This window comes from Lissotriton vulgaris, chromosome 1_1 (assembly GCF_964263255.1).
Source record: "Lissotriton vulgaris chromosome 1_1, aLisVul1.2, whole genome shotgun sequence".
NCBI lineage: Eukaryota > Metazoa > Chordata > Amphibia > Caudata > Salamandridae > Lissotriton > Lissotriton vulgaris.
In genome coordinates, this window is record NC_141685.1 from 1,559,751,909 (window position 1) to 1,559,766,912 (window position 15,004).

Here is a 15,004-nt window from a genome sequence, read left to right on the forward strand (position 1 = left end):
TCTACTGCAGACAAACCCATCCTGGCCAACTATAGGCCTATTTCATTATTACCAGCCTTCTCCAAAATTCTGGAGAAGTTGATTGACATCCAGCTGTTCAAATATTGGACACAAATAGGCTGCTACACCCCTCTGTCGGGCTTCTGCCCTGGACACAGTATGGAAACCACAAAGGAAATCTTCAACACACGTCTGTAGTGTATCAAAACATGTATCTGCACATTGTATGCATAAATATTAACACAGTATTTTGAGCTTCTTGTTTTTCTTTCTTTATTCTTATAGTTTCTCTTTAGCCGACATGCGTTTCGTCGCATACACTGGGAAATTGTCCTGCGACTTTCTCAAGGCTCTACGATCTTTGGTATATTCCTTTCTTATGTGGTGATAATTCCAACCCACAGTGGGTAAAATATCTATCTTCTTTGTTATAATCGGTTCTTCATTCAGGAAAGGTCTCAGCCTAACCAATCCACGAGCTCGTAAGGACAGCTCTGTCATCAGCATGGCCCACAACCGGGACTCTCGAGTGCGAGAAGGACAATTCTGGGGGAGGTTGTTGGTTCTCCTCACCTTACAGCACCGTCCAGAATTCAGGATTTATTGAAACTAATATATGTGCGATTTTCCTGAGTGGTGCTGTTTCATCTAGCTCAGTACCACTATCCGTTTAAAGGACAGTATGGAAACAACTCTGGTTGAAGTGTCCAATACCATCAAGCTAGCACTACACCAGGGGAAACAGGAGGCCCTCCTGCTTTTCAATCTATCGGCGGCGTTCAATACGGTCTCCGATCCCATTTTTCTGCAGCGACTAAGTAACATTGGGATAGGAGGTGCCGCCTTGGTTTGGTTAGGGTCTTTTCTATCTGACAGAAATCAGTCAATTTGAGAGGCACCTTTCACATCTGACCCCATATCTTTAAGATTTGGCGTCCCTCAGGGCTCTGCCCTGGGTCCTATGTTATTTAATGTGTATTTCTCTTCTAGCAACTCTGATAGAATCATTTGCGGTACAAGTTGTGTCCTACACTGACGACACGCAAATTCTTCTCACGTGAGATAATAACACTCCCAACATACAGGAAACATTTGCGGCATGTCTTTCAGTGGTATTTCTGTGGATAGACCAGAACAATCTGCAATGCAACTCCAGTAAGACGAAGTATTCGTCTTTGGCATCCCCCCTGCATCCTGGGGTGGCGCTTTCTGTCCCAGCTCCGCTCATTCTCCCCCCACCCCGGTTACAGTCCCACGTAAAATGGGGTAAAATTTGATAATTCACTATCCTTTCGTCCGCAGGAATACAGTGTGGTAGGTGCATGTTTCAGATTTAATAGATCTCTAAAAAAAGTTTTTATTCTTGCTTCCCTCACCCTGCCAGAAAGTAGATATCCATGCGCTAATAACCTCATGGCTGGAGTATGCCAGTGCACTGTACTGGGGCATCTCAGCATACTTACTCAAAAGACTTCAGTTGGTGCAGAATGTTGCTTCCCTACTTCTCCGGAAACACGACCATGTTCGCTTGCACTTCAAGATTTACACTGGTTGCCAATCTGTGAAAGAGTGCACTTCAAAGGGCTGGTATTGGCTCACAGTGCCTTCTATAAAGCAAGTCCCTGCTATCTGGCCAACAGATTCACGCCCTCTCTACCAACGAGAACTCTGCGATCCTCTGATGCCATGTTGGCTGCTGTGCCAAGAACCAGGAGGAAGAAATGGGGCGGCACTTCGATCTCAGTTCTCTCCACCTCCAGCTGGAACTCCCTCCCTCTCCACCAAAGAAGAGAGTGCCTTAAACGGAGCCTAAAAAGTTGGCTGTTCAATCTGTCCTTTGTATAATCAGTTGACCTGACCTGTGGACGTCTGACCGAAGATATTTCAAAAACCATGTAACTCATTTAATAAACAATTCTATAATGGTAGGTCTCGAAAATACGGTTTTGTTTTTGTTGGTCCGTGTCACATTGATTGTTGTGCAGACTGCACTTTACCTTTATTGTGTTTTAATTCAGAACATGCTGTTGATTTCATTTGACGTAAAGCAAGTTGTGTATTACCCCAAAGGCTTTCTGGACTTACAGCCTTGTCTGCTTGACCCTGTTCTTGCTGCTAGTACTCTGTATCACTTTTCTGTGGCTACAAAGGAAACATGATGTGAACGTGTATTGCTTAAGTCCTTGTTACGAGCTCTTGTTTGACCTTGAGGTATTGTTTACCATGTCTGGACGTTTTACAGTCAAGGTTATCTTCTGAACACATAATTGTTACTCAACATAGTTGAGCAATTTCAAGCATATTTGTGCTATTGCACATGCGTTTGCGGTTCTGTGTACATGCTTATGATACTGCACACCTTATTCTCTCGATGTTAAATTCACCAGAAGCCACTGCCACAATCTGTAATGTATTTCCGTGCACTATAGTACTGCGCCTGCACTGGCGCCAAGTTTCTATCATGGCCATTTTGTTAAACCATTTTCTGTAGCTTTTGACAAGTCTAAGCAAGACTCTTGCCACAATGATGACAAATATTGAAAAACTCAGACACATGCAGTGGTCGCCACAATCCTAGTCACACATAGCAAAAATACTTTTTGTCCACAAGTTGTAAAATTCTTGTAACGTAGTACAGCCAGAGTGAGCGGATGAGACAGAAAAATATAACAAGTACTGAACAAGACAGAAAGAGAGAGGCCTAGAGGGGGATGACGGGTGGTAGTAAGGACACAGAATGAATAATTCCAGAAGAGAAGCATGCAAGAGAGCAAAGAGGGCATGAAATTGGAACATGAAATCAGTAGAATGTGTTATGAGCCCCAATGTACCTGACCTTTTGCCTAGTTATGTGCCGAATAAATGTCTTGTGGTTTTCTTCAAAAACTAGCCTTATTATGCATGAGGATTCTAAGTATCACACCAGGAGCACCATTTTCTGTATAATAACTTTGTACAAAAGTCACCGCTATCATCATCCTTGTACGACAGGCCCACAGTATTGTCACACATCTAGATAGAACCCCTGAGGGTACCTTTTGGGTATATAAGCACTACATCTTCGCTGGTCAAACCAGAGGAGAAGCTTCCATGCTGACACGAGACGCTGGAGTCTTTACTTGCAGAAACTTCAGCACGCAAACTTGCGGGGTGTCCAACTTAGAGACCAAGACAGGGTTCTTCTCCCAGGTAATGGGGTTTGCTCTTTCTCAACACTGACAAAGGTGTACCGCTGAAACACGTTTGTTTACTTATTTTGTGCCATCAAATCCGAACTGAGGATTTACCCCCGGGAGTGCTGGTGTTTATTTGTACAAGCGTGGAGATTGTATGCAATACTGTCATCTCATTCCAAGCACCCGCATTAGAGTGAGCGAGCAGCCTGCAGGAACAAGGAGCGTGGATATATATATATGTATATATATACGTTTCCGTGTAATGGTTGTCGTAGCACACCTATTTTATACTAGAATGACGCTGGTTCAATTAATGCTTATTGAAAACGTCCCCTTCATTTATTCTATATCTCTCTCTGAGAAGAAGTGAACACGAGTAACTGAGTGAAAAGTACTGTACTGTTTCCACGATACCCGAGGGGTCTGGGTTGTCATGTTCAAAGTTGCCAGAGACTATTCGCTCCTTGGTAAGGTTTGGGGCTTTTAGTAGCACTGTGAGCTAGCTGGTCTACAGACTAACATATTCTTTGGGGGTTATCTGGAATCAGTCTGGACACCAATCCCTTAGTTTGTTGTCTACGCGTACAGTTCCTATATAGATTTGTAGGAACTACTTGACAAATGTGAGTCAAACGAGAAACCACTGAGACGGAAATGGACTTCAAGGACCTAACTCACAAAGTTAAGTTTGTATAGATCTCCTAGGTGCAAATCTCCACTTTTTAATATTTGTTTCAGAGTGGAGATTTATACCTAGATGTAGACTTAAGAATATTTTAACCCTCTAAAATGTGGGGGTGAGCCTCCTGTTACTTTATTTATACATGTAAAGTTACTGACATTAACTTTTGACTTGTTTGTGGAGCTTTGCACCATCTAGGAAGATATCTCCAGTTAGTAATATATAGGGAAATTTAATACAGTTCATTATTTTTTATATAAAAAAAAATTTAAACTAGTATAATGTAAAATAAAAATGTTAATTTTAAACACGCAATATTTACCTATATCCACTTAAAGCAAGATACATCATTTTTAAAATAATACATTTTGACCAATGGTAAAAATTGTACTCGCCCACCCTCATTAGCATTATTGTATTTATTTTATTTCTAGCAACATTGTTGTAAGTTATGTTTTAATTATTTTTAATAATTTCTAGACTTTTTAAAGTAAACATTTATTTTATATTTAGGTGTAACATTAAATTAAAATATGTAACTTAGCCACAATTATACTTACTTTTTTTTAACTTGAAAAAATTATATATATTTAAATTTAAAATTAATGTACCTTATTTTACATTATTTCCTTACAGGTGTTAGCATTATAGCCTCCCTCCATTGTTTTTTATGAGAGTCAGATACAATACTTGTGGTTGATTATGCGTGTTGCTTGACTTGCTACAAGGCTGAAGATACTTTTAAGCCTACTTTGTCACTATATGCACTATGATAGTATTATAAGTGTATTTTATTAATTGCAATTGTCTTACTCTTATGTGGGTGGGTGTTTTTAATTAGACTGTCTCCCCCTACACCTGCCCTTTACATTTCTTAGACCCCTCTCATTTTGTTGTAATGCTTCTCTATTTTCCCACTCCTCACCCTTGTTTGTCCCACATTTATTACTAAAATGTATACCTACTTGCATGGAAATCTCCATCACTTGGGCAGAGATCTAGACAAAGAAAAGATTGGAGAGGCAGAGGTGGGGATCTCTTGCGGTAGGTTTCTGAATTGCTCTTAGATGTGCGTGAAGTAGTATTGCTGGAGTACTACCTTACGTACTCCAAAATGCCTTTTTGAGTCGGGCCAGAATGTATAATTATTTAAGCAGTGTGCTTTTTAGTTTACAGAATCCAATTTAATTGCATGACATTGAACTAACATATACATTTTGCTTGTTTACAGAAAAGAAGCTATTTTGAATGAGTTTCACTACAATGAACAAAGTTGTTAAGGTAAGTCTAATGCCAGCATTTGCTTGCGAGTAACAAAATGTGTAATGTGCAAATATTTCCTAACAAATAACAAATTGCATAATAAAACTACAAATATTTTTATGTATTCATTAATGAAACCATACTGCTGAGCACACATGGGCATTCTGGTGTTGGGTTGAGTGGTAGGTTCAGCGGGTTTGCGAGTTTCACTGAACTACAATATAGGTATGTCTTACCTAAAGCAATTTCTTTATCTACATACAGATCGGCTCATCACTTACTCTTTTATCATCAGTAGTGTGTAATTAAAAGATACAGAAGCATCAAGATATAAATGTTTTTGGGGCTGGGAGTAGTCAAGTTCATTATGACCTTTTTGTTTGTATTTCCGAAGATAGCTGGAGTAATATGATTTGCAAGTGTAGTAAGTATTCTTCAGATCTTGATTCTACTTTGACACAGAAAAAAACCCGGTGGGACTGTTTTAGAGGTTGATAAACGAGTACTCTGTCAAAACGGGGTGGATATCCTTCCCACCCTATTAAAAACACCATAGATTATAATCCACTTGTAATACAGCAGACGAGACAAATGAAACGTTTGTCACTGTGTATTCTATCCGCCAAACTTTAAATAAGGCCGTCAGTTTCTTAACTATATGCCTCAAGTCTTGTTCCCTGCTGACTTGCACTTGCAGCACTTCAGTATGCTGTTTTTAACAAACTTAACCCCTAAGAAGATTGATAGAGTTTTGTTGAGAAGACCAGGTATCTGAAGTGTGGGGAATAAATGGTAATTTAGCATACATGTTGGCGAAGTGTCGTTCCTTGCATTGTTTTTGGGAAAGTGTCTTTAAAAAAACGGTGTGAAGTATGTGGCTAATTGGCTTTGTTGGGCAAAAGAATGACTGCAAAATATTAATTATTTTCATCATTGGTAATCGTTCAGCTTACAGTATCTATAATACTGCAGAAGAACATACCTCCCACTATAGCTATTTAGTATGAGAACTTACTGAAAGCAACTGGACTGATTTTACCTTTGGGATAAGAACTGGACATAGTGCACATGTCACACTACAGATGAAGTTGTGCTGGAATATTTTAAGAGTCGACTTAAATGAATGTGCATTACAAGTGTATTTTTGAGGTAATAGCTGAGTTAGAATCATTTTGTAAAAGGCGGAAGAGGAGGTGTAACCCAGTAGAAACTCTTGAGAACAGGGGATACATTGTAGGGAGTGGTAGAGTGTGAGCAATGGCGTTGATCAGCTTAATACCCTCCGGCCCGCTATTGCTAAAATAGCTGAAGTGTTTAGAGCTCATTGGTTGTTTGCTCATCTGGAGGTGAGCGAACTGTTAGTCCTTCCCCAGATGGGGTTCCTTCTTTGGATAGGAATATAGACCTCCTTGGCCACAATGCTGGATGATTTTATGAGAGGTCTCGATAAGGAGGCACCCTCAGGTCTGATCCTTTTAGATTGGACCACTGCTTTTGACACTGTGGAAGAGGTTAGTTTAGTCTAACAGCAGTTAGCTTTCAGAGGGCTGCCCTTTATTAGTTTTCCTCCTGTGTCCAGAAGTTCCCAGTATGTGACCATGACATCCTTTCATCTGCCTCCACTCTAGTTAATCATAGAGTACTGCAGGGATTCTCTCTATATACTTATATCCACTTGATGGTTTCATTCGATTTCATTGGATAGAAGTTGTATCCTATCCAAATCTGGCGCAACTGATGTTTGTTTTTTGTTTTGTTTAAATAGTCTAGTTGGAGAGCTCTGAGTGAAAATACAGTCCTGCCTCTCGGTGTTACAAGCATGGATGACTAGAAACATTTTAAAGATGTAATGCCTAGATAACTGAGGTGTTAGTTGTTGTTGAAGGTGGTCTGTGGAAATCCGCTTTTTGTGTGCCTGTCCTGATCAAGTCAAAAACTTTGAGATTTTGTCTGAATAAAAACATGACTGTAGTCCCTGATAAACTTAATGGTCTGTTCATGTTTCTTTCAAATAAGGGAACTAAAAAGGATCTTGCCTGTCATCTCCTAACATCTCAGAGACACCGTGATGGTGGCCTATAGCTTATCCTTGTCCGGGTGGTGTCACTATTTACCATGTTGGCATGCCCAAGGCAAGTAGTAGCAAATTATAGATGCTGCTAAGTATGGCAGTGAGGTTGGTGGCAGGCCTGCCAAACTCTAACCATGTGGCTGATGTTCCTAAGACTCTTCATTGGCTCACACTAATGCAACAAATCCATTTCAAAGTTGTGCCTACTATTCATTGAGTTACTCATACTTTCTACAAGTGAAGACCACAATGTTTCTCTTCCAGGTTTCAGTGGCATACTCCTTCAGATGATTACCTTTGGGTGTACTTTTGCATCTAGTGGTTCACATTTAAAAAAATAAAAAACCTGCAATAGGGAAAGAGCTAATTTTTTTTTGTGGTGGCACCACACAATTTGAATTATTTGCTCTTTTCTTTTCATATGATTGAAAAACATTCTAGTTTTTGGCCCTGAAGACTTTTGTTCATTTTTTTTCTGTCTTTTTCCCTGTTCTCGCAGTACTAGCACCATGAGGCCTTCAGGTGAAAGTGCACCGTCTAAGTTTCTCACTCCTTCTGTGTCTTTCAAAAAAGTATAAACATTTGGCAAACAAGGCCCACAAACATATAATAGGATATACGCACACACATATTTTCATTATTCAGTTTTGCTGCATTGATGGTGGTCGCATATGGTGAATTTTCAGGATGTAGTTAGCCAATATGGCATTCTAGTGTGAGGTGGTGACATCTGAGTGCATTAATGAGGGAGGAGATTGAACACGTAAACAGGAAAAAAGTTCCTTTGGAGAATCTAAATAACCTAAAAAATTGGAAACCTGATGTGTCCGTGAGATTTGATAATGATTAGTATTTAACTGCATGAGTGTAGGTTGTGATGGCAATAGTGAGTAACATTTTTGAAGAGATACTTGCAGGAGGTTTTATTGATAGCTTTTAAGACCATGAAATATATTTGATAAGTTAGTGTTTTTATCTGATAACCACCCACCATAATGGTGATTTAGTAAGGGAGGGGTTAAGGTGTTGAGGGTAGACCTGCGCTCTTGTGGGTGGCTGAAATTACCCGATTGCACCGGTCCCTTGGGACCCATGGGACCTTTTTTCCATCTAAGTGCTGCCTTGAGCATTGTTTTGGTAACGATATTGCAAGGAAGTAATAACAAAAATTCACTACTTGAATTTGGGTCGCTTCTCCCCAGCTAATATGACCGCCAGTAACTGGATGATCGTGAGTGCTGGTAAAGCACTCTGTTTACCTATATACTTTTAAATTGCATAACTTGAGTATCTATATTTGGATTTTTATCTTTTTGCTCTTGTTTAAAACAGTGAAGATGAACTAACCTTCCACACGACAAAGAAAAAGCGTTTTTTTCTTATATAACCCTCACTCACCAGGGTTGCAGCTTGGTGGCATTCTTCATCATCCGATTCATCCCGTTCCTCTGCGGAATGGGGCATTCTACGACCTACAAATTTCAGAGGAGTACTAGATATATACTAAATGATGAAAATAGGAGTGGGGGGGGGGTCTTAAAAATACCTGCCTAGTATGTTAGTGCTATTTTAATTTTAATCTGACCTCTAGGCGGTATGGTTAACAAACGTGGGAAAAAAGGTTGAACAGATAGGTGATAATTTACCTGCCTTTCTAATGGTTTGCATGTTTCAAGTCAATCCCCATGGCTTTTCTTGAGGACCAATGATGTAACTCCCTGATACAACTCCTTTTATGGTGATTAATAGCTGCACACACTCTGCATGTTAATGATAATAATGTACTGTACCTACTTGTTGTTACTGCTTAGTAATCTGTAATATATAATGGGAGAGTTAGCCTGCCAAAATCTTGGCAGTATGCAGAATTACAATATATCATTGGTTGAGGTTAGCATAGCTAGTGAAACCAATGATCCTTGTAACACACAACACAGAGCACAGTACACATTTAAAAACACAAAACCTACATAAATAATGCAGCTGTCTTGCATCATGGACCTCAGGTGGAAAGAGGAGCTTGCAGTCGCACTCTATTTAGTAAAAAAAAAAGGGGCGTGTTAAAGTTCTACAATGTGAGAAACATCTAAACTCTAGTTGTTGAGGCTATGCTGTACTTACAATGCCAAAGCATCACCTCGGTGCAGTGACCTATGTATACCAACCTGGGGCTCGAATTTTACCATCCTCTTTCCCCCTACGGGAATCAAATACTGAATGTCGGTGAGCGGCGCACATGGGCACACCGTCCTCACTACTATGCTGAAAAAGTAGGGCACTTTGCCAGATTCAAGGTGGCAGCTATGAATGGAACCACTTCCACGTTCCATTAGTGTATAGACGACGTTGGTTTGGCCCAGTTTTAGGAGGTGTTTCTACGCACTTTTGGAGTTTTTAAAGAAAAATATGTTATAGTGGCTTTTTAGGGGCAAGAAAGATTATTAAAGAAGGAAAAAAAATTAACAGGAAAAATTAATAGGAAAATGAGAAATTAACAGGTGCATTATTATTGCTGCTCTTTGGTTAATAGGGGTTGATCCACCCCTCTGAAAGGGACCTGTGTGTTGAGTGTATATCAGTTTCACATAAGATTTTTTATGTTTGTGTCATCATTATTAGTGGTGGACCATAGCTACAGAGTTGGCCAACTCAGTCTTTTTTTGTGGTCCTAAGTGAACCTAGTGTTCATTGAAAAAGGGTTGCGCTGTATATTGTCCCCATGAAATATTATCATTCAGGCACTCAGTGTTTGTTTTGAACTAGAACACCTAGCGTTGTTCTTTCTCAAACAATCTGGATTTCCAGTATTGGTTAGATGTTCAAGGACCACCCATCCGTAGTCTTGCACTTTGTGTTTCTTCTCTATGTGTGGGTCAACATTTTTGTTGTCGCTCGTCCACATCTGAGATTGCTGTGATGTTCGCAGATTCTTTTATCTTCTGTGTGGTCATCCTTAGATATTGTAGGTGGCAAGGGCAAGTTATTAAATATACCTCTCTTTGTGTGTTGTTTCCTGAGTTCCCGTGTCCTGTTGTTCAAGGAAACAGTTTTTGTACCTTTTGTTAGGTGACATACACTGCATCCACCACCTGGATTGTGGCCCACAACTGGGGATATTGTTCCCTTAATCTGTGTTCTGTTGTAGGTTTGCAGGGGATTGTATGTACTAGGATTTCCTGGACACTTTGCCCTCGTGTATGAGAGAACATGGGTTTGGGGAAATTCAGAGGGCCACTATTTAAAACACACCCATGTTTATTTATGATCTTGCTCACTTAATCTGAGGCTATGTTGAACATCGTAATGCAAATGGGTCTCTCCACTTTTTCTTTTTTGGCAACATGGTCCTCTCTGTTGTTCTTTGGTGCCCGTTTCATTGCTTCTGTCACTATTCTGGGAGGATATTATTTAGCCAAACATTCTGCTTGTGTTTGTAGTCCCTCAATTCAATGCAGTTCCTACTCAGTCTGAGAAACTGGCCAAAAGGGAGGTTTTCTTGGTTTCTCATGAGTCGTTGTCCTGAGCGTGCCTTGGTCAGATATTATATTGAGGTAGAATAATACCAGTTCTTTATTGCTTGTGGCGTTGGTAAATTCAAAAAAATCGTTTTGTGTATTCAGCCATCCCAGAAAACCTTTAGTTGTGTTTCTTTACCCTCCCATACGACCTACACATCGCCAATATGCCTCTTCTACAGTTTTATGTGTTTTTGGTAGGAGTTCTGAAGGCATAGGGTCTTGTGTACTTCCAAATGGTGGACATACAGGCCGGTAATGCTTGGTGCAAAAGTGCTGGCCATGCTGGTCCCGAGCTTTTGTAAGTAGAGTGTCCCTTCAAACTCAAAGAAATTGGTAGTTAAGGTCCATTTACAACACTCCATTACTATATTTCTTGGTGTTTGGTTCTCTCAATCCACTTTAAAGAGAACTTCTTCAATTATGTTCAAGGTTTCAGTATGTGGGAGGCTAGTATACAGATTGTCAATGTCCAGACCCATAAGAGTATCTGGATCGAAAAGGGTGTCCCTTAATAGGCGTAGTAAGTCTTGGGTGTCTTTGAGGTATGTGCTTGTGTTCTGGACTAGAGGTCTGAGGAAGGCATCCACACATCTGGATAATGCTTCCAAAATGGAACCTATCCCAGACAATATAAGTCGGCCGTTCGGGTTCTCCAAGTTCTTATGGACCTTTGGAATAGTGTAAAAATAAGGAGTGGTGAGGGTTATGCTAGAAAATCCCCCTCTTTTTGTGATATCCAATTGTGGGCCAAGGCCTGTTCAATCATACTACATATTTTTGATCTAAGGAAATTAGTTGGGCCTGTGGACAGCCATTTGTAATTCCTTTTGTCCTTGAGGAACCTGAGACATTCCCTCTGATATGTCTCTGTCAACTGTATGACGATGGCTCCCCCCTTGTCTGCTAGTTTGATCACTATGTTTTGGTCATTGACCAGTTCTTTAATAGCTGTTTTTTCTCCCTAGTCATGTGAAAAATTCTCAACCTACTGGCATCAATTTCCCTTATTTCCTTCAGAAATGCCTTCTTGAACGTGAGTGTCTCGACTGAGACTGCCCTGGCAGGCGAAGTGAACATGGACTTCGCTTTGAATCCAATGTCACCATATGTGTAGTTTTCTATAGCTTTACATTAAAAAAAGGCCCTCCGTTTGATCTTCCTAATGAATTTGTTGACCTCACAACTGAGTTTGAACTTGTCCAAGGCAGCCGTCTGTACAAAACCTAGACCTTTATCTAGCACCTGTATGTGTGGGGTTGAGAGTCTCTGTTCAGTAAGGTTAACCACTAGGCTGGCCAGTTGATCGGGCCTGGTTGTGCATCCTTAGTCATAATCCTGGTGGTCACCCTGACCTGTTCTTGTATGGGGGCCCACTGGACTTGATTCCTCCTCTTTGTTTTGCTCCTGTGCAGCCTTTGACTGCCCATAAAAAAGCCTGTGTTGACTATGGGGACATGTGGGGTAAGGGCCATTCAGGGGTTCCGGTTGTTCAAATTCAGACGGATGCATCTGGAGTGGTGGTGGGCAATAATAGTATGTCATTGGGCACATTGATGGGCCATTATATGGGCCCCATCCTCTCCCTTTTCCATAACCTGACCATGTGCCATTCTGTTGCCCTGCCTCCCTCGATAGTCACAAATGTTACTAAAGCTGGAGTTGAAACTGTTGGATCTAGTGGCAACACCGATTACCAAAGTGCAAAGATAATAATGCCACTACACCTGCTAATTTCTAATTTTCCTGTTTATTTTTTCCTGTTATATTTCTTCCTTCTTTAATAATTTTTCATTGCCTTAAAAAAAGTCCCTACATTTTTTTTTACTCAACCTTCACACACCCTACACCCAGGCCATTCCCACGCCCCCTGTACACTAAAGGAACACAGAAGTCGTACCATTCATAGCCGCCATCTTGAATCTGGAATAGCTGTCTAGTTTTTCGCCAGACCAGCAAGTACTCTGTGCCAACACACTCTTCTCACTGGCATTCAGTATTTGATCCCCGGAGAGGAAAGAGGATGGTAAGATTTGGGCCCTGGATTGGTATACATAGGCCATTGCACCGAGGTGACGCTTTGGCATAGTAAGTACGGCATAGCCGCAACAGCTACTGCTGTGATGTTTTCTCACATGGAACAATCTTGACTCGCCAATATATCTCTCTCCCCTTTTTTACTACGTAGAGTGTGACTACAAGCTCCCCTCTACAGAAGAGGACCCATAATGCACACATTTAGCCTTCTTTATGTGTGTTTTGAGTTTTTAAATGTGTATTGTCCTCTGTGTTGTGTGTCACAGGATCATTGGTTTCACTAGATGTGCTCACCTCAACCAACGATATATTGTACTTCACCAGACTTTTCACAATGAGGTGTTTTGATTGATAAGCATATGCAACACGCTCAATATTACAAGTATAAGCAGTGTGTTTGATTTGATTCTGTATACTGCCAAGATTTTAGCAGGCAAACGCTCCCATTATGTATTACAGATTGCCAAGCAGTTATGCCAAGTAGGTTGCCTACTTTTACATCATTAGCATGCAAAGTGTGTGCAGCTATTTATCACTATAAAAGGGGTGGTATCAGGTAGTTACATCCTTGGTCCTGAAGAAAACATGTAGACCATTGGAAAGGCAGGTACATTATCACCTATACTTTCTACCTTTTTCAACCGTTTTGTAACCACACTGCCTGGAGGTCAGATTAAAATAGCACTTACCTACTAGGCAGGTATTTTTAACTACAATGCTCCCATGTAATTTGTATGTTGTAGCACGTCTCGTTCCGCAGCAGACCGGGTGAACCCTATGATGAAGCATGCCACCATGGGGTAACACTGGTGGGCGAGAGGTATATAGGTAAAACGTCGAGGGTTAGTTCATCTAAAGCGGATGGGTGTCTTCGATTTTGGTACATATCAGTAGGAGAACAAGCCCTTCTAAGATTTTTCCTCTGATCTCCCTCTTTTTTGTTGAGATGACAGTAAAGAGCCTACTATTTTTCCCTACCATTGTGAATTCTTTTTTGTGGTGTTTTCACTGTGTTACTGCATCTAAGTGTGGACAAATATTTTACCCATTGCCTCTTATTTTAAACCGGACTGCTCTGCGCCAAGCTACCAGAGGGTGAGGACAAGTTAATTTAAGTGTGTGGCTTACTGTCTCTGACTAGGATTGTGGCTCCTGTTTGCATAGGGTGAGTACATCTGCCAACCAGAAACACAATTTCTAACAGGTGACAATGCAGTAAATCTACATGAAATCCCTTTGCAGAGAATGCTAAATCTAACACAATGGGTGTAGGTACTAAATTCAGGTGAACCTTCTCAAGGGCAAGCAAGAGGGCATGAATCTCAGCAAGTGCAGTGCAGTGTTATCTCCTACAGTTTTAGTGTGAGTACGTAGCATCTTCACGTTGCATTGAAAGACTCCCTTCTCTCTGGCACACACTGCCAAATATTTTAATTTAGTACCAGCTACAGGTTGTACAGAGTTGTATTTATCAGACATGCTCCTTTACTCATATATGAGTAATATATGTGGAGTTTGTAGGATAGCATTTGACACTGTAGAAGTTTCTATGTTGTGAGTGTGGGATGACACTCAAATGTTATTTCATTAGAATTTTGTATTGAGTCCCATTACACCAAGTGCATGTATAGTGCTCATCGATTAGGGATCATTGCTTTACAGTTCATCATCCACAAGCGCTAATGCCCATGCCCTGTTCCAAAAAAGTGCTCAGTCTCTGAGGCATATTTATTTTTCTTAGTTAAATCAGTCACTTTATTTCATTAATGAGCTATCCGTTCCGAAACCTTTATCTTTCTGTACTTTACACTGAGTTCAATGTCAAGCAATTGTCCCTTTTCACTCTTTTGTCTTAGGTAATTATCTTTTCTACAGTACTTAACTTTTCTGCTCCTTTCTTCTCTTTTGGTACATCTATATTCTCGAGAATCCTGCAAAAAACTACCACCAGTATACCGATCCAGATTTGAAATTTTTCCACAGCCGCTCAAACTATAACCACCCCTTCTCGGCTTCTTCTGTGGATGAGATTCAAGCCTGGTTTCCTGTTGAGCTTTATTCATTTTCTTTGTTTCCGTTCTCCGAAACTGAAGATATCTCAACCTATTGATTTATTTCCATCAGAAATAATTTTAGGTAGATTACACATTATCTTGTACTGGAACAGCTGTCAGATGCTAATAGATGGCTAACAAAACCACCTCTCTCCATCTTTAATAAGAACTATCGAAGAGACCGTTTCAAAGTTACCCATCAACTT

At 40.4% G+C, this 15,004-nt stretch overlaps 1 protein-coding gene across 1 annotated transcript in view; it reads left to right on the top strand.

Annotated features, from left to right (window-relative positions):
• The window catches only part of GAS2L3 (growth arrest specific 2 like 3), a 234,627-nt gene that overhangs the window by 43,662 nt on the left and 175,961 nt on the right, over positions 1–15,004 (top strand). The window contains exon 3 of the mRNA XM_086918027.1: positions 5,090–5,139. Within this exon, the coding sequence (XP_086774153.1) occupies positions 5,107–5,139 (33 nt within the window). The 5' untranslated portion in view covers positions 5,090–5,106. The remainder of the gene's footprint in view (positions 1–5,089; positions 5,140–15,004) is intronic.